Source organism: Haemaphysalis longicornis, unplaced genomic scaffold, assembly GCF_048455015.1.
Source record: "Haemaphysalis longicornis isolate Haplotype H1 unplaced genomic scaffold, Haemaphysalis longicornis Haplotype H1 scaffold_2, whole genome shotgun sequence".
Lineage (NCBI taxonomy): Eukaryota > Metazoa > Arthropoda > Arachnida > Ixodida > Ixodidae > Haemaphysalis > Haemaphysalis longicornis.
Genome location: NW_027526295.1, coordinates 99,654,695 through 99,677,426, shown reverse-complemented (window position 1 = coordinate 99,677,426; position 22,732 = coordinate 99,654,695). Strand labels below are relative to the sequence as shown.

Here is a 22,732-nt window from a genome sequence, read left to right as displayed (position 1 = left end):
TGTGTCACGCATTGGGCCTCCTACGAAGACACTACCTGAGTAGGCCGCGCAACCGCGTCATTAGAGTCGTCACTGTTGCACTTTTGGTGCACAATATAAGCGGATTCAATCGTTATATCGATATCGTGGCACTGGAGCCTTGTAATAAGCGGTTTATTTTACCATAGAAAGAATACAAAAGTTGACGGTGCCATAGCTGTTCATCATTATATCAGATATGTTGTTATAAACGGTATCGTTATAAGTGGACACGACTGTAGTCCTGTCACAACCAGGAAGTTGAGGAGGTGCTGGACGACCTCCTGTCAGAAGGTGCCCGGACACGTTGGGAACAGGAAGTCTTCTCAGTCCGCGTAATCGAGGAACAGCTCCCACGCGACAGCGAAGCGTTCCGCATCACGAGCCTCGTTCGTATTATTAGAAACACCAGCAAAGGACCTCACTGCCAACCGATGCCACGACTGTTCAAACAGTTCAGCAGATTTTCGTCGATTTAGGTGCATCGTTCCCCTCTTGATCTCGATCCTGACTTCTCATGTGCGATACCGAGAACACTGAACCATATACTGTGTATTTTCTCTCTCCAAATACACGAACTCGTGCCACTTCACTAGTTTATCACCGTATTCGCGAATGGAGGTTGCGGTTATGTAGCATAGACTTAACTCATGACCGTGAACCTAATCTGCTTTCATTTACATCGCCTAGGAAAGATATCGACATCCTTCAAGAATGCGCTAAATATTCTGCCAGAGATGAAACATTCTGCCAGAGATGAAACCAGTTGTGTTGATTTTAGGGATTATCCCCGTGTGGGCCTTTGCGTCACTTTGCTGCAAGGGAATGTTAAAGGTACGAAATATTTATGCCGTGATGCATGAAACCCCGCTTATTGCGTTTGGTCGGATTGAGCGAAAAATTCGGAAGCGGGTAAGTCGGTGGACTACGTGGTTACAAGACCTCTACGACTCTGAACTGTTTTAGAATGCGGTTATCGTTTTTAGATTATACGAGTGGCTCGCGGATACCTGTCGCCCATCCTGGCACGTTCCCTAAAGGCGCACAACCACCTTTACATTAGTGTTACTTTCTAAATACGCTGAGACGAAAATTCGGCTTGCAGGAGTGCGAAAGCTGAGCAACGGCGCCAAAGCACCACCGGCCAGCTGACGCGACCTCATCACCTGTCATGATACCACATCACATTACTTTTACCCTCCTGTCCATCGCTCTATACTCATCGACCCCGAAAGGTCTCGCGGCAAGAGCTTCAGACCCGTTCATTTTCCAGCCACCTCATGCACCCTGACCTCGACTCTCCCTCCTGTCACTTTCTTAAACAGCGCAATGTGGGGCTGCCCTAGACGCAACTTCCTCTCCTCCTCTTCGAAATCCCTCCAAATTACCACCTTTGAACAGTGGGAGGCTGCAGCTCAACGCCTACAACCCTAGACGAAGTCTTGGAGCAGGTGGCGATGGCTTACGATGCGTAGTTTGTTCCCACCCCCCTCCACCGCTGCTTTCTGCCTACCCGACAATATGTTCTTACCACCAGAACCACCCCCAAAAGCGCCCCTCGATTGCGCAGTTCCCCGTTCTACGCTCGTGCTGTACTGTCGCAGACAAAAGCGGGAGGGACATGTGTCCGTCTTCGATCCGGTTTCCGTCGGATTGGATGCATATTGGGTGCGCGCGGGAGCGGCCGATGCCCGACAAGGGTGGGGTGTCATCCTGCAGCCAAATCGGTGATCGGGGCGGAGACGAGTGCGGGGACGCGTGCTGCACCGCTCATGCGTTCCACCCTAAATACCTGCACGCCGAGCAGCAATCGACGCATGCGGAAGCCGATCGTGGCGCCAGAACACCGCACGCTCTTCCAATGCGGAGTTCCCGCCCACTGAGGTCACGTGACTTTCTCTGCCATTCGTGTTGATGCCGATGATTGCGACGGTCACTCGTTTTTGATAAGACAGATTCGATCCCTTTATTACTTCAAATGCTCGCTCCAGATAATTTTCCCGTTGAAACCCGAATTTAAAGCTAATTTTTCTGAAGCCAGCGGAGGCTAGTGCATGGGGAGGTGCGGCCCGAAGAAGAACGAGGCCAGCGTGCCGCGCGAGGCCGTCTTGGCGGGGTCGACCATGGCCCAGGCCATGAAGGTGGTGTAGGTGAAAGTCAGCTCGTCACCGCTTCGGGGCAGCACCAGAGACGCGGCGTGGGCGCAGTCGTGCACGAAGTCCTCCCGCTCCTCGGGGGGAACGCGGTGCAGTACAGGGGAGGTGATCTTGATCAGCTCTGCCGGGAAGAACGGAGAGAAAAATAAAGCAATTAAAGGCAGTTGAACCGCGTTATAACAAACACTGAGATAGCTAATTATTAGCTATAGAGAACTAAATACAAACTGTGGTTATTCACGCTTTATTTCAATGACACTTATTCTTTTATAACGGAACTGAAACCGTGAGAGCCGCGCGCGATATAGGATATAACGAAGAAATGTTTGACCACGAGTGTTAGAAGCTACTTGAAAAAAAAATGGCCGCGTATCTGCTCCTTTCGTTGCAAATGTCGACAAAAGACGATAGTCTTCATCGACTTTTGCCAAGTAAAAACCTGCCTTCGCTTTCCCGCTCACCTCTCCTTTTATTCCTCTTGCTTCGCGCTCCTCCCAAGGTTAAGACGCCAAAGGTTTGCTTAAATCATTTTAAATTTACCGCGTTCCACTGCTCCAGGCCGGATGTCTCGATGCCAACGCTGCCGTACGGCGAAGACGCGCGTTAATCGAGGCGCCCTACTTCAACGTTTATAGAACCGCGTTTCCCTACTCCACGTGCGTTGCAAGCAGAACGTGGAACCTATCTAGTGGAACCTTTCGTAACTGTTGCCGGTTGATTTCTTAAAATGGCGCAAGAAGCTATAGTGGCGCGGGCAACAGCAGGTGACGGCGTGAGTGATTTTTTTTTTTTTGCACTTGATGAAGTATTTAATTTCGCAAAAATCAAGCATGTGTGGCTTTTTATAAAGGAACGTTGCAAATATCACTTCTGTATTAATCTGTTGTCTTATATTTGCGTAATGTCTTGTTCTTGTTCAACAATGTTGACAAGTATGAACAATACACCGGACTTAGACGGGTACATTTAGCTGCGACTATATAAGACTATTGCGCAGGCATTGTTTTACTTTGGCCGGGTGGCTGAATCGGGTCACAGACAGACAGAGAGACAGACATTCAGACAGACCAAAATTTCTGGGTTTAAGTAGCCCAAGAAAGACTATCGTCTTTCAAAACGTCGTCCGAAACTGCGGAAGTATAAAGGCCCTTTTGTTCGTGGACACCGTAGAAGACTTCACCCTGCTCAGTGCTGTGAGTAGCCACCAAAAGAAGATCACATCTTTCATGAAATAAATCAAAACACAGGCCTTGTTTTGACAGGTGAACTTTGTTCTGTTGTAATTTCACGTACTCATGTTCCGTTTCATTGAGGTTGAAATGCAACAAGGAGAGAAGTAACGGTTACCTTGTTTGTAGTGGATTCGAAGCCTAAAAAAAAAGTACATTTTTGTATCAAGTATTTTTGCGGGAGCCAGAGTTTCGATTTGTTACAGCTGATTTTTACCTCTTCGGTTGCAACGAGTGTCGGCTATAACAAACTAACCTGCTGTCTCGATACCACTTCGTTGTAACGAGGCTCGACTGTGGTGCTATTTTGGTTCCCTCTAAGGTAGTTACAAATACGATGCCTTTTAATACCCCCGCTTTGCAGAGGAGCGTTACGACCAGCTTGATGAAGTGACCGGCGACTGATGCGACGAGGTAGCCGGTTATATAGAATTAAGAGATGTGTGCGGGACAATACGCGCGACCAGGCACGCTTAAAGGAGCCATGAAGATAAAACACAAGTGTGTGTTATTCGAAAGATTTCGTGTTTTATAGTGCACCCAGTGCTTGTCCCAATGCAAACGATGCTTTATTCACTGAAAAATTAGTTAATTTAAGTTAAAATTTTGATCTTCCCGCTACATCGTGCGTTTTCGTGGACTGCAATGACATCACAGGGCCTTGTTTACCGTTTGTGAACCTAGATGGCGCCACCACACCGCGTAACGAATCGGTAACGCAGTGTCTAGAGTGCCGTCCGACGGCACCCTAGCTGATCGTTGCAGGCATGGCTACAGTGCCGTCTGACGACATTCGAATATTTAACACTAGGGTAGCAACGGCCAAAAAGTCTGTAGTTGTAGTATAGAGGATCCGTCTTAGCTACTTGATCCCAAAGTCGGTGGATCGAGACCGGCTCTTGCCTCGGTTTTTTTTTCATTATTTAATTGAAGTGTAATTTTTATGCCTTCGGTTTTTACTGGTGCTTCAGATGATTTCTTTGTGTGCGTTAGGTTACCTTATGTTATGTTTAGGTTAGGTTGCGTAGCATTGCGTTATCTAGAGTGATCTACTGCCAGATGCGGCAATTATGTTATAAAATGCCGGTGGACGTCGATATATTGGAGTGCTTATAATACCGTCGGACGGCACTCTAGACAAGGCCAATCGGTATTCGTTCAACAAGCAGCAATACCGTGGGTAACGGACTACAAATATCTGGGCATATGGATAAACGAAGGTCAGGCGTATATAAAAATTATGCCCACCTCCCCTCGCGAGAACCCTGGTGTGATGCGACGCTGAAGGGGGTTCCATTGTGCGTTTCCGTTGGGTCGATTACTCGAATTGCGTGAGCAATCGTCGGGAAATGCGAGAGAGAGAGAGAGAGAGAACACGTAGCGCGGACGACCGTCGACTGAGAGACCGGCTGGAGCGCGGCCCTCCGCTTATGTGCGCAGCGCGCCCGAAGGAGAGGAGACCGCGGAGAGAGAGGGCGCTGCGCATGCGCACAGCGCGCTTGCGCCGCGCGCAGCGCCGCCCACCGGCGGAGTGAGAGTGCGCTGCGCCACGCGCCCGCAGATGCTGGGCGAGAGTGTTCGCTATCGGAGAGAGGAGAGGGGTGAGCGGAGGAGAGACGCAACTGTGCGGACGCGGACGACGACCACGACGGACGCAGGACAGGGCCGCCGGCAAGAGATGCTCCTCTCTGCGTCGCATCTAAAAACTCATGAGGAGCATTTAAGAATGAAAGGCAAAAGAAGCGCCTCTATCATGAAGCACAAAACACTGGGGGGTATAACAGATATGAAGTAGTGAGAGGAATCTGGAAGGGAGTAAAGGTACCAGCACTCACCTTTTAAAACGCAATAGTGTGTGTCAAATCAGAGATTCAATCAGGGCTAGAAGTAAATCAGAGGGCGGTAGGTCGATTGGCATTAGGAGCACACAGCAAAAGAACAAATGAGGCAGTGCAGGGAGACATGGGATGGGCATTCTTCGAAGTGAGAGAAGCACAGAGGAAAATGTGTTTTGAAGAATGACTTAGAAATATTGATGACCAGAGATGGGCGGCTAAAGTGTTACGGTAAGCGTGGACACACAGAGGAGGAAAAGAACCAGAAGGCTCTGGACAAAGTATATGAAACCTGGAAGTGCAGGGGAAACGACCAAGGCAATAAAAAATGAAGTGAAAGAATCAGAGACAACGACCTGGAAAAAGAGGATGGACGCGAAGAAGTCCTTAGATATCTACAGGATCGGGAAGCAGGAGATCACAAGGGAAAAATTATTCGATAATACCAAAAGAAGTGCATTGCGTTTTGAAGCCCGGGCGGGTTGCTTGCCGACAAAAACGCTTATCCGCAAGCCGGTACAGGAAGAACTATGCGCAACCTGCGCAAAGGAGCCAAAAACCATGCGAAATATTGTAACGGAGTGCAAAAGTATCCGTCCAGTCCTCAGTGAGGGAGCCCTCCAGCTTCCGAAGGCCGTTGGCTTTAAGGTTAGCGGACCCGCCGCGGTGGCTAAGTGGCTAAGGCTTTGCGCTGCTGAGCACGAGGTCGCGGGTTCGATTCCCGGCCGCGGCGGCCGCTTTTCTCATGGAGGCGAAAAGCAAAAACGCCCGTGTGTACGAGATTTCGGGGCACGATAAACATCCCCAGGTGGTCAAAATTAATCCGGAGCCCTCCACTACGGCGCGTCTCATCGTCTGCGTTGCGTTGGCGCGTTAAACCCTACAATCAATCATTTTAAGGTTAGCGGAAAGGTGAATTGGACGGCAGTAGAGGTTAGTAAAAGAAGGGTAGAATGTTGGTGGGAAAAGCGCAGAGAACAATTTGGGAAGACATGCGAACTAAGAAGTCAGACTAGCACAAAAATTTCGTAAAAGTATTTTTTTTTTGTATATTAGTTTTATTTATTTTGTTTCTATTTTTAGCGAGGTGATTGTACGGTGGCGTTGCGACTACGGCCGCTGTGCAACGCCACCCCGTTACAAAGGGGAAGCTGCTGAGCATCATCATCAGCCGTTCTCTGCCTTTGGTTTGTTTGTGAACGTATTTGTACCTGGCTTGTTTTGCTCATGGATGCAATCGTTTCGTGAACCATGGTGTTCGCTCGACAAATACGTTCACGTAAGACATCTTCGCCTGCATCGATCGGCCAGTGTCGTCTGAAACAACCCCAAAGCCTCGCATTCCTGTGCAACTAAACCAAGCATAGTGCGCGCAGTACCAACAGCAGTATACGCATCGCTACTTCTATGTTTACGTGTGCTTTTGTAACTTCCACTGTTTGTCCCACCATTCTTAGGGCTTTAAAAAGAATGTGCCCTACATTTAAGCGCAAATAGCTCTTTCGGCAAGCTTATAAGCTCTGCCTAATTTGCGTTTGTTTTTGCCGCCCTCCGCCAATCGCAGAGCTGTCTGGTAAGACATCATAGGTTCTGTTGCTGGAAATGAGCTAATGGGTCTCATGGCCATTCATTTTTTTTTCCTAATTATGTAGCTTATTTGAGCGAAGTTTACGTTAAAAGTGGTGTCAGTATGATTCTAACGAGTCAATCTTTTGAATGAACCAAACTTGTGTTTTCTCTTCATGGTTCCCTTAAAGGACGCCGTCGGAGGTGACGAGGAATGTGCTCTACATGCAAAAACAAAGGTAGCACATGTGACCGTCCACCTGAGAAGCTAAACCCTGGTTCGTGGCGCTTATGTGCGAACAATGCGCTCATACCAGGAGTGCCAAGCTATTCTCTCTGTTTACATCATTGGGTGGCTGGTTCGCGTTTCAATCTATACTTGACAGGGAAATCTTTCGGTTTGGGGGTGAAAGAAATTGAGGCTTTTCCCGCGATAAATTGTGTCTTGATTAATGATTGGTACAGAAGCCATATATCAAGGCAGTGAAGACGGCATCAACCAGTGTGTTTCGAAGAAATCAGGCCTGAGGTCAGCATAATTTGTATTGTATTGTATTGTATTGTATCGTAATGTATTGTATTGTATTGTAATGTATTGTATTGTAATTTGTAGTATTTGTATTTATCAGCATAATTTCTATTACGCTGCGATTTCATACATATTCTGATTCCTTCACGCTTTGAGGCAAAGCATACTTCAACTGCGTCTTTTTCAAGCGCAGATAAGTAGGGTGTTTGCGCAAGCGCTGTATTCAGGGCATGCGGACAAACTAAAAGACGCCAGCACTGAAGAAGTGCCCAACAAAAGTTGCCGTAACGACGGAAGCAGCAAAGACGAATACTGGTTTTTCTGCCACGCATGACTTATAAGCATTCAGTTTAGCCAGCCATACCAAATGTCTGAACTACACTGGACGGTGACTGTAATTTGGAGCTGTGTCTTCCCCTGCTATCGACGATGGCTGCAAACTGGCGTACACCCAGCCCGATCAAGACTATCTTGCATTTCTGTCCCGTATCTTCCGAAGAACAAATATTCTGATTGTGATGTTTTAGCGCGTCGATGCTACACAGGCGATGAGGCGCGCCGTAGTGATGGGATCCGGATTAATTCTGAATAACTGGGGATCTTGAACGTGTGCTCAAATCTTGAACACATGGGCGTTTTCACTTCTCGCCTCCATCAGAAAAGCGGCCGCCGCGGCCGGGAATCGAGCCCGCGTCTTCGGGTTCAGCAAGAGAACAGATAGTAGCGGACTGTATTTATACCAAAATGCTTCCTTTGCAGGTGACCCTTACGCGGTGCCATTAGCTAGAACTGTGTCTTGCGCATAGCACCAAACCCTTTGGGAGGTCTCAGATGCAACAAAGGGCAATTCTTTCTCGTTTCGATCGATGAATTAGTAATTGCGGTGGCAACGTGCAACCCCAAACAAGGAAACGCCACTGGAGGCCTGTGCTGGAAGCCTTGTTGCTGTCATTTTAGAGGAACGCTAAAAACATTCTCTTACCATCGAGCGGCTCAGTGGTCGAAAGTCGCCAGTCGGTCTGAACCAGTTTGCTCTTCTTGATGACGAATCCGGCAGTGTCGAGCATTCCGGTTATGATTTTGAAAGACTTGTCGCCTGGCGGCAGCTTGGTATACAGGTCGTATTCCTGCCGAAAAGACGAACGCCACCAAAACCTCAGTCTGTTACGATTGCTATTTCAATTACCAATAAAAAAACGACAAAAAGACTGTAAAGAAAAATTTCTCCCACCTCCCCTCGCGGGAACCCCTGTGTAGATGCGACGCATAGGGGGTTCCGTTGTTGTTTCCGTTAGGTTGATTCTCCCATCGCGTGAAACGTTCCGTGAACCCCCTGCCGCGGCTACGACGCAACGTGGCGCGGCTATGACGCAACACAATCCAACACAATCAATTTTAATCATATCCAAATCCAAGCCAAGCCAAGCCAAGCCAAGCCAATCGAATCCAATCCAATGCCCCTCGCGAGAGAGTGTTCGCTATCGGAGTGGAGAGGGGGTGAGCGGCGGAGAGCGCAGCTCGCGCGGCGAGGTGAATGGAGGAGGGGTGGTGGACGGACAACAACAACGCCGTATGGAGGGACAAGGCGAGTGAATGAGATGCAGTCGCATCTAAAAACCTTTAGTAAGGCCACTGCCATATCCTTTCTTGTGCTTCCTTCGTCTCGTTCAGTGTCGTCATGGTGCACAGTTCTTTTAACCGTGCAGATATGGGCAATGACCAAAATCGCCAGATATTGACAACATCGAATTATCTTTTATCGTAAGTTTCCTCTGCAGAGGCAATTGCTGTTACTATCTGCGGGGCAGTTACGAGGCGCACTTATGCCGACTGGCACCAGTTGCCAAACGTTTCATTGGCGGCTTGTATCATGAAGCGGGCTTGCGGTTGCGCGAAAATTCGAGAATCTGAGTTGGCATGATTGCAACTCAGGGGAAAGGTTGGAACATTAATATTGCATAAGTATTTGCAGATCCACTTGGTGGACGCGTGCGTCACGGCATGTGCTTTATTTTGCACAGCTAAGGTCTTCGTGCGGTAATACAGTGTTGGAAATAGTTACACGCCTGTTTTCCGCTACCCCAGGAAAACGAATCTTTGCACCCACGTTAAATTTAGATGGCATGCGGTGGCGCGGAGATGTGATGTTCGAAAAAGTGTTATACTTGTAGGTAGTTAGAATATTTGGAGGAAATGACTTTAGTGCGCGGTTTCTCCCTGCCCCGAGAAGTTTACGAAGCCCGTGTAATTCTTGCTGAGAAAATGAACAATAAAATAATGAATAAATTAGCAGTCGATGTGACATTACAGGCCCCCATGAAGGTACTAGAACGTTGGCTAATGACAATTAAAATTGTTAGGAAATTATTGAAACAGCACTACGAAAATTATCAAAATGAAAAGTATACTTTAGTTATTTTATTTATTAATTCATTTATTTATGAAGTACTGCAGGCCACTGAAAATGGCCCAAGCAGGAGTGGGAGATGTTACAACGAGAGCGAGAGAGAAACACGTTTTATTCCTGTCCAGGCTTAGTACAGACGGTAGAACCGCGGAAGTGCAGCCAAGCCCTGTCGACCAGGGCGCACTGGGTCTGGGCGTCCGAGCACGCGAGGGCAGACAGACAGGAGTCGGGGGGGTTTGGGTAGGGGAAGAGGAAGCAGGGCGAAGCAATGCCAGATGGCTTAGGGGTGTCTTCGTAGTTCCCGCAGTGTGGACTAGCGGGGGCGGGAAAGAGGGATGGCGATATGTGGGTGAGGATGGATCGAGTGGGGAGGGAATGGGTTTGGATCAGTCTCCGGAGGGATGATTCAACGGGCGATAATGAGGGGTGAGGGGGTGTAATGGTGGTGCGTGAAAGCCTGTGATGGAGGGTGATTTCGCGGAAGGTGAGCAGTGGCTCAGGGTGAGGAGGGGAGATGTGAAGCGAGGAGGGGGCTCTGCTGAGGGGTCCGGTGTATCAAAGCTCGGGGCCGCCTCGTGTGCCTTCTCCGCGCCGCCAAAGCCCATGCGGCCACGGGTCCACAAAAGGGAGATGGTGCGGTCAGGAGGGGTGTGGGAGCAGAGAATTTTGTGGGCTAGGGGCGAAACTATGCTCCTGCAGAAATTTCTAACGGCCGTTTGTGAATCCGTTAATATGAGGCTAGGGGTGGGGTAGAGGGTGGTGGGCAGGGCAATTGCTGCTTCCTCCACCTCGTGGGGATGGGCAGCGCGAATGGTGGCTGAGGTAGAGGGGGTTGGGGTGTGGTTCACTGCTGCTATGGTGTATATATGGCGGGGTTGCTGTTCAGCAGCATCAACGTATACCATGTCCGAGGAGGGAGGGATGTGTTGGGCAAGGTATCGTGGTCGCGCAAGGTGGCGGTTTGTGTGATAGGTGGGGTGAATGTTGCGGGGGATAGGAAGGGGATAGAAAACCTCTCGAAATTCCGGAGGGATGAGGAGGGGTGGGGAGTGGTGGATGGGCGGGTTAATTTTGAGGGAGAATGGGACGGTTCTGCCGGTGGGGGTTAGGGCAAGGCTGGATAGTTGGGCCTGTCGGTATGCTTCTATAAGTTCGGATGGTGTGTTAAAGGTGCCGGTGTGAAGGAGAGCGTCGGAAGCAGCGCTGTGTGGTAGCTGTAGCGTACGGCGATATAGTGCACATTGTATGGTCTCGGTTATTGTAAGTTCAGTGCGGGTGATGGCGACATATGGTAGAGTATACGTGATGCGTGGGGTGAAAAGGGCGTGGGTAATCTTGAAGCGATCTGACTCCCGAGGGCCATGTCCTCGCGCGTTGACGCGCCGTAGGAGTCCCGATATCTGGTCTGCGTGGGTCTTGAGTAGGTGGATGGTGTGCGTGTTGAGGCGATTTTGTTGGGTAGTGAGCCCTAGTACTTTGATTTGGTTTGCCAGCGGTATGGCAGAGCCCGACAAAGCGACTGGGATGTTGGGTGTCCATTGTTTATGTCGGTGGGTGGGTGGGAGTAGAAGGATCTGTGATTTGTAAGCGGAGCAGGACAGTCCTGCTGCCGCCGCTGTCGCTGTGATTGTTGTGGCCCCTAGTTGGAGTGTGTGTTCGATATGCGCGTCGCTGCCTCGTGACATCCATACTGTAATATCGTCGGCATACAAAGCGCTGTGTAGTGTGGGTATTTGTAGCAGAGCCCGAGCAAGAGTGGGGGAGAGTATTGAGCCCTGCTGGGTGCCTTTGGCGGGTAATGAAAATAGGACGTTAAAGGACCAAGTCGGAGAGTTGCTGTGCGGTCCGCGAGGAAAGCTCGCACGTAACCACAGCAGTGCTCTCCGACTTGCAAAGAGTTGAGGCTGTCCAGAATCGCGGAACGGCTAACATTGTCGAAAGCCTTAGTGATGTCTACGTCTAGTATAGCTGAAGTGTCTCGTTCGGGTGGGTTCGATAATAGGTGCTGGTGGAGTTGGAGGTGAATGTCGTTGTTGCTGAGGTGGCGTCGAAAGCCAAACATGTTGTGGGGGTAAGCATTGACGTCATCAAGATGTTGAGTTAATCTGGAGAGGACCATTTGTTATAGGAGTTTGCCGATGCAGGAGGGGAAAGAAATGGGTCTGAGGTTTTGACAATTTCGTGGTTTATGGGGTTTCGGGATGAGGGTAACGGTGACTGTGCCTGTGCTGAAGGTTTCTAGGAGGTTACTGTGAGCCCAGCAGTGAGCCCAGCAGTGTTCGAGAAAAGTATACGCGGTGTCGAGGTTTCGGAGAGCTGAATATGTAATACCGTCTGGGCCTAGACTGGTGTTACGATCTAGGTGGTGCCGGGCGGCCGTAATCTCGGCTTTTGTGAAAGGAACGTCTAGTTTGGGGTTAGGGGGTGCGTGGTATTGCGGGTGAGGGGCGGAAAGGGGTTGTGGTTGGCCAATGTAGATGTCGCGCAGGGTGTCGAGGGGATTCGGGAGTGAGTTCGATAGGTTGTGTGCTATAACTCGGGAACAAGTTAAGAACGGCAATAGCTCATTACGGTATCACTCCGCCTAAGCAACGGACCCGGATGTCAACGGGCGCGCGCGTTTTGAACGGAGATGCTATGAATGCGTGATATCGTCTGCCTTTCCTCGCGTAGTTTGTCTGCCGTCGCTGCGGTACTTTATAAGCATATTAAGTACAGAAAATTACGGAAACGGCTCGTGCCATGTTCAAAATATTCCCAGTAACGCACTACTTGCGGAGCGCGGAGTAACATCCGGCTGTGGTGATGGGGCACAGAGGCAACTTCCATTGCCGTTCTTAAGTTGTAACCGAGTATAGCGTAACTAGGCGAGAGGCAGTTTCTGCTTTGGTCATTGTGGGGTCGAGGTGGTGGCGAAGAAGGTTCCAGGTGCGTTTCAGGCTGGTTACATTGTCGCAGACTGTTTGCCAGCGTGCATCTAGGCTCTGAGCGTATTTCTCTACATCTTGTTTGTTGTGCGATTCGGGGGTGTAGGCGGCGGTTGTAGCGCTGCTGTAGCGCAAGAGCTTCCAGGAGATGAACCATGTGCACTTCTGAGTTTGGTGCAGTTTCTGTAATGGGAGCCTGTGTTGTGCATGCATTGATGTCGGCTTTGAGGGTCTCAATCCAAGAATTATTGTCAAATGTCTGCGAAAGGGAAGTTACTTGGGCAGTCGCACTGCGTAAGGTGCAGAATTTCGGCCAATTAACAAGGGTTCATGAGGTGGGTCTGCATGATCGTGGGGAGGTGAGCGGCAGAAGAATTTGTATGGTATAGTGGTCGCTATTGAGGGTGTCGTCAAGGCGTTGCCATGTTGTTCGTTTGATGTTGTGTGTGAGCGTTAGGTCTGGTGTGTTGTCGCGTTGTACACTATATTGTCAAGGCGCGTGTGTATGTGTGGTTCGTTCTCTAGGGCGATGTGAGTGTGAAGGTCTTCCCAGAGGAGACGGCCGTTTCGGTTGGTGCGGGGGTAATTCCGTGCGGGGTGGGGTGCATTGAAATCTCCTACGATGAGGAGAGGGGCATTAGCTGCCTCTGCGAGTGCGGTTTTGAAGAGCTTATGAAAGCGGTGCTGTAGTCGGTTGGTACTGTAAATGTCGAGGGTGTATAGTATGGTTCGGGCCGAATCGTTAGCGATAGTTTTTATAAGAGTGTGGGGAGGCAAAGTACCATTAAGCTCCACAATATCGGCCGTAAGATTGCGGTGGACCAGTAATGCTATTTCTGATTATTTTTGGAGTGTCTTATATCCCGTGCATTTGACGTTAGGTCCCGGATCTTGCAGAGCTATGACGTGGGGTTGTGTGGCGTGGTGGTCAATGTATGTTGTGAGAAGTGCGCGTTTGGACTTAAAGCCACGGCAGTTCCACTGCCGGATAACTAACTGTTTAGGGGTCAATCGAGTCATCATGGGTGGAGGGAAGTTGGGGCTGGGAGGGTTGGAGGAAGATGGCTATACTTTGGATGCTGGCTTGCATGCGGGACATGTGGGAGGAGAGGTCTAAAGCTTTAAGAAGGGCGGTGATGGTAGAGGCTTGGGATTCTAACTAGGCTTCCAAAGCTTCTATGCGAGAGGTAAGTTGTGGGATGGTGGGGGTAGAGGGGGTGGTACGGTCGGTGGCCTGGCGCTTTGCAGGTGGTCCGTTTGTAGGTGGGCTCATTAGGTCCTGTTCGAGTTCGCTCCTTTGAGTTCGGAGCAACTGTTCATTGGCATTGCCGGTGTCTCTCTCTTGCTGTCAGGGGGCATTGGTGTTGAGGGAGTACGGGCGGGGGGAAGTGCTGCGGGGGGGAATGGCGGAGGACGGAGGGGTGTCTGCCCTCGCGCGCTCACCTGGGAGCAGGTTGGGGTTGCAAAGTCTTAACAGGGCGCCCTGGTGATGTCCGTGGGGGTGGCTTTGTAGCCGGCATGAAGGTGTCTGGCTGGAAATGGGTTCCCGAGTCTGACTGGGGAGGTCGGCTGGTCAGGTTAGCCGTCTTCGTAGCCGAGGGGATTGCCTTGTGGGGCCGAAAACGCTCGGTTGTCACGGTCCACGATGATTCGGCGGCGGGTGGTCCGGGGTCTTCGGTACCATTGGGGGCAAGCTGGGTCGCCCGTTGGGTGAGGGCCGGAGCAAATTATGCAGCGAGGGTGGCACGTGTGTGGAGGGGAAGGGTTGAAGTGCCGCATATGGTGCAGCGATTGTCGACTGCCGGTGAGGGGCATACGATCGGCCCGGTGTCCAAAGGACCAGCAGCGCAGGCAGGCTTCAGTCTTGCGCTTCATGGGAGTGCATCAGCGTAGTGTTACCATATGGTAACGTATCCAATAAGGAACCCTGCATCTATGGAAGGTAATTTGTGTGAGTGTGGAGGAGCCGATCAGGCGCGCATCGAGGATGCGAAGATGGGTGTTAAAGTGTATCAGGTCACTGAGGATCTCATCAGCGTTCCTGTCCAAAGGAAGACCGGATAGTACTCTGGCAGTTCAGTTTGCTGGTGCTGCCACGTGTGTTGCAAAGAGGTATAACTGGTTGTTGACACGGAGATTGTTGACCACCGCATATTGACGGGCGCGGTCTTCCAGAGGAGTGCTGATATCAACGAAGTTGGCACGGAGACGTAGCTTGATTTGATCTTGCGGATGAGGGGGAAGGAAGGCTTGCGTTTGCAGGAGGGCGGCTAGGGTGAGCGGTTCGTGGGAGTTCAGGTCCAATCCGCCTCAGGGTCGAAAAACAATCTTGATGTCGAAAAACAATCTTGATGTCTCCTGGCGAAAGCGGGGCTGGTGGCGGTGCCCATCGTAGGTAGTTGCTTCGTGCTGTGGCGGTGGGTAAAGACCGTTGGGGATCAGCGGCAGTTGGGGTTCGAAGGGCTCGGCGTCGACGTACTTCTATCCACCGGTTGTCCTCTGCGGTAGTGGTAGAAGTCCCAGGAAGGTCGACATCGCCTTCAGCTGGGGTGTACATGAGGTCACCTTGAGAGAGAGAGAGAGAGAGAGAGAGAGAGAGAGAGAGAGAGAGAGAGAGAGAGAGAGGGCGTCCGTGGTCATTGGAGCGTCTTTTTGTGAGGGTGGGGGGACCGGAGCTTCAGGTAAAGTGGTCGTCTCGGAGCTGTGCATGGCCTACGCTGGATCCCCCGCTGTGCGCCGGCTGCGGCGCTGGCTGTGGCGGCGACGAGCACGAGCACGAGCACGTGAGCGGCGGAGAGTGCGGTGTGCCGATAGGCGAAGTGGCGGGGTTAGGCCTAGCGTGGCCAGCTCACCCGTAGAGAAGGTCGCGGCCGCTTCCTCTGCCGAAAGTAGCCGTAGCACGAAGATCCCGGTTTCAGTCGAAAGTGGAAGTTGTAGGGCGTCGACTGATGCCAAAATCAGGCCGTGGTAAGGTTGGAGTCCGTGGTAACGGCTAAGAAAAGCAGGAGCTCATGTTGGGCACGTCATAACTGCATGGCCCCCTGGTGGCCGATCACAACGATAATGATATGACCAATTACATAGTCGTACAGGTGTAGAGGAAAAAAACAGACAGGTATACAAAATATTCACAAGTAACATAAATCACACTTCAAAGTAATTTTAAAAAGATTTTAGCACATTTCCATACTCAAAAATATGGTACGGCAGTTCGTTCCAGTCTGTTATTGTGCAAGGGAAAAAAGAGTACTTAAAGGTGTTAGTGCGTACAAAGATATATGTGTGAATTTGTAGGAACGGTATCCTCTCGTAGGACGAGAAGATAACGGAGTCAGGACGTGCGAAAGGTCTATGATACTGTTTTTTCTTGATAGATGAAAAAGAAATTTAAGTCATGCTAGTTTTTTTAGGGATTCTAAAGTTGAAATTTTGTTATTAATTATTAGTTCTGTCGGGGAGTCAGACTGGCCGAAGCGATTGTAAATAAACCGAACAGCTAATCTTTGGACTCCCTCAAGATATCTTTTTTAGTGTGCGGGTCCCAGACTTCAGACGCGTACTCTAAACAATGCCGAACTATTGTGCTAAATGCGAGGAGTTTAGTTCTAGGGGGAGAGCTTTTGAGGGTGTGCCTTAGTAACCCTAATTTTCTACGGGCAGATGAGAAAATCTTGTTAATGTGGCACGTCCAAGTTAAATTGCTGGTGATTGTGACACCAAGATAACTTTTTGTAAGTAAAATGGGAGTTCCTTTAATACTGTACGAGTAAATTAGTGGTTGTTTTTGTCAGTAATGCGCATAAGTATGGTTTTCTCTGGGTTTATGTGCATGTCCTAGCCCTCACACCAGGATACGCAAATTTACAGAATAAATTACGGCACAGACTCACGCTACGGTATGCTAAAACAGCCGTACAAAATATTTCATGGCAGGTAAGCAATAAATCGCAACTGGCAACACAAGTTCCCAACACAACGCGGGAACACTAGGAGATGCTGTCCGTTTAAACAAAAAGAATAAAATGTCCGCAGTCGACTCAGGTAAAGTGTACTTGATGCTGGCCAGAAATGATGCTTAGGTAGTCCTGAAAGCTCAGTTTTACACCCCTTCCGTAGGTTTATTGACACTTCTAAAGAATACCATCCCAAAACATCTCCACTAACGTGAACCCTGGGGAGGGGCGAAGCATGCAGTGTGTAAGTGTATTCTTGGTGCCTTGGCGTTTTTTCCAACGGAGATGAAACCGTTGGGGTGGGTAGGTATACTACAGCTTTGCTGTAAAAGTCTCGCGTCTTTGAAGCTCGAAGCTCTCTAGCGCGAGCCGTAAACAAATGTCCCGGTGTTTTTTTTTTTTTTTTTTTTGTAAGGGTTACGAAGCGTTCTAGCGCTAGGCGTTAAAGAGTGTCCCGGTGTCTTAGCACCGTGACTACATGAGATGACGATTACGACAATGACAGGAGACGCCAACATCCCCAGCGCCTAAGGGACTTCGCCCCTAAAAGTTAGATCGAGGGGGAGTGGGAAAAGACGGCAAAATGTCCTGTTTATGTGGCGTGTTTCAAGTAGGCGTCGAATATTCGAACTCCCTTGAGCAAGGTCTCACTGACTGACTGACTGACTGAGGGATTGATTGATTCTTTGATATATTGGATAGATAGATCGGATTGATTGATTGATTGATTGATTGATTGATTGATTGATTGATTGATTGATTGATTGATTGATTGATTGATTGATTGATTGATTGATTGATTGATTGATTGATTGATTGATTGATTCGCTGACTGAGTGACTGACTGCCTGACTGACTGAAATATGCCACGCTCCAGAAAATTTGCAAACTTCCTTACTCATGCCCAATGTGAGACTGAAGGAACCCTCTCTTCCACCGCTCAGGTTCAGAACCGAAATTACCGAAATCGCCTTTCCTGCCGCTATGTCTGCGGCCAGAGTAAAGGTAGGGTGGCTAGAACTTCTCGCCATCCTAGCGAAGGTCGACACGCGTGCGTTTCCGCACGCGCGTTTTGGCACCCGTTTTCCCTCTCCGGAGAGCGGTCAGGCTTCGCCTCTCCTAGAAGGCAGCATCTCCTAGGCGCCATCTGAATGAATATGCATGAAGTCTGCGTGACCGATTTGGAAGAGAGAAAAAAAAACGCATGCGGAACGCGACGTTCTACGCACATTTCAAGCGGGCGAAAAGTCCGTTCTCAAATGGCTCTGCTCCGGGCATATATGTACTCACGGCGGCCACCTTCTTCCACCTGCCGTCCTCTGCGAGCATCTGGTACAAGGGCTGCAGGTTGGACTGTACGCGGAAGAGCAGGAAGAGCTCTCCTCCGTCCTCCCACAGCAGCCGGCGGATGTTGGCCAGGGCGCGCGGCTTGTCCTTGACGCTCTCCAGGTGGAAGAAGGAGAAGACGCGCCGGAAACGGCCCCAGCTGCGCAGGGCCTCCGTCACGTCCGACTCCACGTCCAGCACCTCGTACGCAATGTCGCGCTGCGCAGCGTTGCGACGGAGCACCTGCACCCGATTGTTGAGACTAACATCACTAAATACAGGCTTTTAGAGTTTCGGCACTTTTCTCTCACTGTTATGTGCCGCCAGGATTTTCATTGGTTAGTCGGCACCACGGGATATTTGTTTATATATGGGCACAGCTATTTTGTTTCTGGGCGCCTCCCTCTCTCTCTCTCTTTCTCTCTCTCTCTCTCTCTCTCTCTCTCTCTCTCTCTCTCTCTCTCTCTCTCTCTCTCTCTCTCTCTCTCTCTCTCTCTCTCTCTCTCTCCGTGGACGCTACAGCGGCCGGTCACACTCTGCCCACCACAATCGGCAGCGGTTTCGTTGGGAGAGATGGCAACACTGCAAGCCAGAAACAAAATGGCTCCCAGACGCTTCCGGGTGCACGAAGTGGCGGTACTCTTAAGCGTAGCTTATTAAGTGGCACTAGTTGAGACGCCTAAGCTCCACAACAGCCAAGGTTCTATAATATAAGCTGCGCACGCTTGTGAAAACCAAATACGGTGAAATTTCAAGATTTTCAACATGTTCATGTAAGGGAACTGCTTCAAGAGAATAGCAAGCGTTTGAGATTCAGGAATAACTGCTGTAAGTCGGGGCCTCTACAAACCTAAAACCAGAGGGTTTATAGCTATCTCCTTCATGACATTCTATAGCACATTTCATGTCGGTGACTCGCAGGACACCTTCATGCAGAACAACTTGTATTTTGGGCTGTATGCTCGCAGACGTTAGCTTGAAGAGACGATATGTACAAGTCTTTGACATTCGCAATATAGATATAATTCCTAACACTGATATAAGCGATATGCTGGCGGCCACAGATAGTAGTCAAAGCATGACCAGGCTTTACTCACCTCCAAACCACGTTTCTACGCATCACACGAAATGGACTGCAGTGTCAACCGTCCATTGGCTCTCACCAACTTTAGTGTAGGCTACATGCTGGAACAACGCTACATTTTAACTCATTCCCGCTATTTTGGGCATGTACTACTGTGTTAGTGAACTTATATACGGAGCTAGAAGAGGTAAGATCTTTGAGGGGTGCCCCATACAGCTCGAATCCAGCGTGCGAATTCCGCAAGTGTCGTATGCTACACTCCGGCTGAGTGTGGCTGCAATTTTCCTCCTACTACTCACCCTTTTTACGCTTATCTTCGTCTAAGAGTTTGTTTAGGGCGTATCCAATATCGTGCCGTAATTTTTGAGTAGCGGAAATTACCCTTATGGTTACATTGTGTATATTAATCTGGAGGCATAGTCAGTAAATTAAAGCCTTCGCTAGCTGCTAGCCCCTAAGCTGGTTGTGCTATTACCACTATTGCTACCGGGAGACGACTTTAAGCTAGACGGGCTGGCCCGGGCTGGGTACACCCATGCACATGGCACAATGGCGAGTACACGGGCGTAAAACCGTGTTTCTGTGCCGGGTTCAGATATGAAGCTATATAGAGCTATAGTTTGAAGAGATCTGGTTGTGTGCAGTCATTTGTTCCTGCTTTCAACACCCTATGTCGTTCTGACACCGCTCAGTGGAAGCTCCGGACAGCTAGGGATTTGATCGTTACATGTAACATATTTGATTAACCTTCACATTTCATGGCGCTAACCAAGAGTCAGATGCTTGATCCCCGCTTACTGCTAATATTACTGGAGTCTAGCTAAAACCCTTCCAGAACAACATATATGCGGGTGTATCATCTTGTTCTACATCCTTCCATCTAAGCGTGTGGTATGGTTGGTGACATTGGAAGCCATGTAACGAGCCCCGTGCCTGCTCTTCCTTCTACCCCCGTTGCTGCGAATTTGCACGTAACAAATGCAAGCATGGACAAATCAAGATGTGGTCTTCGGTACTACAAACCTGCACGACCTCGGCCGACCTCTCGGTGGCGACGACGACCCGGTGAAGGCCCCCGAACTCCTTGACGATGCCACGGGTCAGGTCTCCGGCACCGCAGCCGATGTCCAAAAACTGGTCCCACGAGGTGGTCTCTGGAAGCTTGCCAAGGCACTTCAGGGCCTTCTCGCAGTCGCTGAGGTAGAAAGGGCGCCGAGCCGTCATCCACGGAAGCAAGGAATACTTCTCGCAACATTTACTGCTCCGGCGCTCGTGGCCGTGGGCCTTCTGAGTCAGGGTAGGTCCAGGCGGACTCTGTGAAGGACGCGGGAGATTTTCGTGGAGGTTTCCCGACCATGGACCCGTCATCCTTCCTCGGGAAGTGCACAAGCTTCGTTGCTGCGCCCACATGTTAGTGGAGCTTCTCTTTTGCCACGATGGTAGTGCCCTGAAGGAGTAGGTTCGATAGTGGCGCCTCTGCGTTTTCCTCTCAGGGTATTCGTTTCCGCCACCGTCGGAATTTGTCCCGCGGCGATGTTGCGGCGCCCAGCAGCGTGAGTCACCTCCTGGAAGACGACTGCTGAAGAGGCCTGGGACGTACCGAGCTCCATAATGGGCAGTAGGCGGGGGAGAAGCGTCATCATAACCTCTAGGTTGGTTCAAAAACCTCGCAAACCAGAGGTCTAAATTTCGACGGGCAACCGTATTACAGGCAATGGCATGCAGCCGCTGGCATAGGTGTGCGCCTGGAGTTAGGTTACACGTATTCATCCTATCCGCCCTTTTCCTGTCTCAGAGCAGAATATTTACAGGCGGCGACTTGTCGATGGGCAGCAGCAGAATCGTCCTCTTCTTTTCCTTCTACACGATGCATACAAGAAAAAGTTTGGGGGTGAAAGTGAATTGAGCAAGTAACTTGCACCTAAATTAAATTGCAACTGAATTAGCCTGTAGGTGGCCAAACGGTGATAGTCAACTTTGAATAAAAATGTTTCGGGGAGCACAGGAATAAAGAACGTAATTGCATGTCTACACGTTTAAAATGGGAAGCCTACCGGCCCACCACCCCCCTTCCCCACTCTAGTTGTCGCTGTGCCAGCTAGTATCAGGCTACATACGGGAAGCCGCTTCTCGTTGCCACCGTCTTCGTTCCCGGTAGGCGGTGATGACGTCATTTCCGCGAAAGCGTGATAATACGTTCGATAAGCATATGGATAAGCGTGGCCTAATGCTCACGGATAAGCAGTCAATGAGTTTAATAACGCTGTCGTGTTAGAAGTTCCTCAGGGCACTCAAGTCCACTTACGCGCTTTGAAGGCGAAAGTTTGTCGATATATATACTTACAAACTTGCTAACTACTAGATCATATTTACGTATCTTTCTACGAGTTCGTTTCTTCGTCTTGTGGCACGATGTTACTTCGACCTGCATCTTTTCTGCTCCACCGTATATGTGTCTCAATCTTCACTTTTGTTTCTTTGTCTTACGGCGATACGTTCGTCAACAAGCAGACCGGCGCACGTCACAGGTGTTCTAGGGTCAACGTTGGCGTTGATGCTTGGGTGAGTTAGTGTTCCATATTCTTGAAAATTGGCAGCGCAAACGACAAACGAGCTACGACGAGAGGCAGAGCAAGAATTCTCATTCTCTAGAATCAGCGGGTTCTGTGCGGCTGGTGTGCACCTTTGCAGGGGTTTATGCAGAATTTCGATTTTGGGGGGGGGGGGGGGTGTCGGTGGGATGTTTGGGGGGGTGTTGTATAAATCTCTAGGCAGGGTGTTTGTGGTTGCGGAATCTTTTTGGGAAGGTGTCGAAGTTCTTCTGAGGGGGTGTTGGGGGGTGTTAGAAGGGGGTGTATAAATCCCTGCACCTTTGTTACGCCCGTGCCATCACGTTCAGGTGCCACGCGGCACGCAGGACGTGCGATCCCATCGCATCAACGACGTTTTTAAGGCGAAAGCCGGAAGTGCCCCGTTCTGCGAAAAAGCGCCGTGGTTGTTGAGTAGTTATCCGGCCAAGAAAATGGTCGCTACAGTAGAGATTAAATAATTAGAACATGTGCGACCCGATTAGTAAGTGAAGAACTACGAGACCACTTCCTTCATAAAATCAGCTTTGATAAAACCTAAAGAAAAAGCGCGCCAATCCTCCCTGTGAAGGTGGTTGGAAAGCGAAGCTGTAAACGCACCCACTACGATTACCCATGCTACGTCACTTGAATTCACACACAGCTCTACAAAGAGTGAAACCGGAGACAAGTGAAATTCACTTAACCACGCCCTTTATTACTTCAAAGAGGAATGTTTTGCTAAGGTTAACTCAATGCAGGATTCATGAACGGTGGTTTCCTGAGTTGTATTGGTAAATCACATGAGTGGAAATTCTTTTTTTATAAAATTAAGGGAAGCTCAAACACAGTGTTAGACAATCTCACTTCTCCGTCTCTGCCGCCGCCGATGGAGGCGAAGAGATCGGCGGCAGTGACGGAGAAGTGAGATGCTATGCGTTGGTGCGAGCTTCCTTTAATTTTTATAACTCCCACTGCATGCGCAAGGCGCGCACAGGGCCGCTACACGCGCCTTGGGCGGAGCGCACAGCAGCGCGACAGGTCGCGTGACGCTGTCACGTGGAATCCGCCTCTTTCACAACCCCACTGCGCATGCGCAATCCCCCAGCGGCCAAGTCCCTAAGCAGTCCAGTAG

At 49.9% G+C, this 22,732-nt stretch overlaps 1 protein-coding gene across 1 annotated transcript; it reads right to left on the bottom strand.

Annotated features, from left to right (window-relative positions):
- Positions 1 to 1,986: 1,986 nt before the first annotated feature.
- LOC144168187 (juvenile hormone acid O-methyltransferase-like) lies at positions 1,987 to 21,204 on the bottom strand. Its single transcript, XM_077697221.1, has 5 exons — positions 21,148 to 21,204; positions 20,054 to 20,344; positions 17,911 to 18,189; positions 8,316 to 8,460; positions 1,987 to 2,295 (listed from the first exon to the last, which is right to left on the bottom strand). The coding sequence occupies exons 1-5, from the start codon at positions 21,202 to 21,204 to the stop codon at positions 2,066 to 2,068; spliced, it is 1,002 nt and encodes a 333-aa protein (XP_077553347.1). The 3' UTR covers positions 1,987 to 2,065.
- Positions 21,205 to 22,732: the final 1,528 nt, after the last annotated feature.

Bases quoted from the DNA above. Each gene is read 5' to 3' on its own strand.
- LOC144168187 (XM_077697221.1), bottom strand. From the start codon at position 21,204: ATGACGTCATCACCGCCTACCGGGAACGAAGACGGTGGCAACGAGAAG. The intron at 18,190-20,053 runs GTTTGTAGTACC...AATCGGGTGCAG, and splicing joins GGTCGGCCGAGGTCGTGCAG to GTGCTCCGTCGCAACGCTGC. The intron at 2,296-8,315 runs GTAAGAGAATGT...TCTTCCCGGCAG, and splicing joins GACCACTGAGCCGCTCGATG to AGCTGATCAAGATCACCTCC.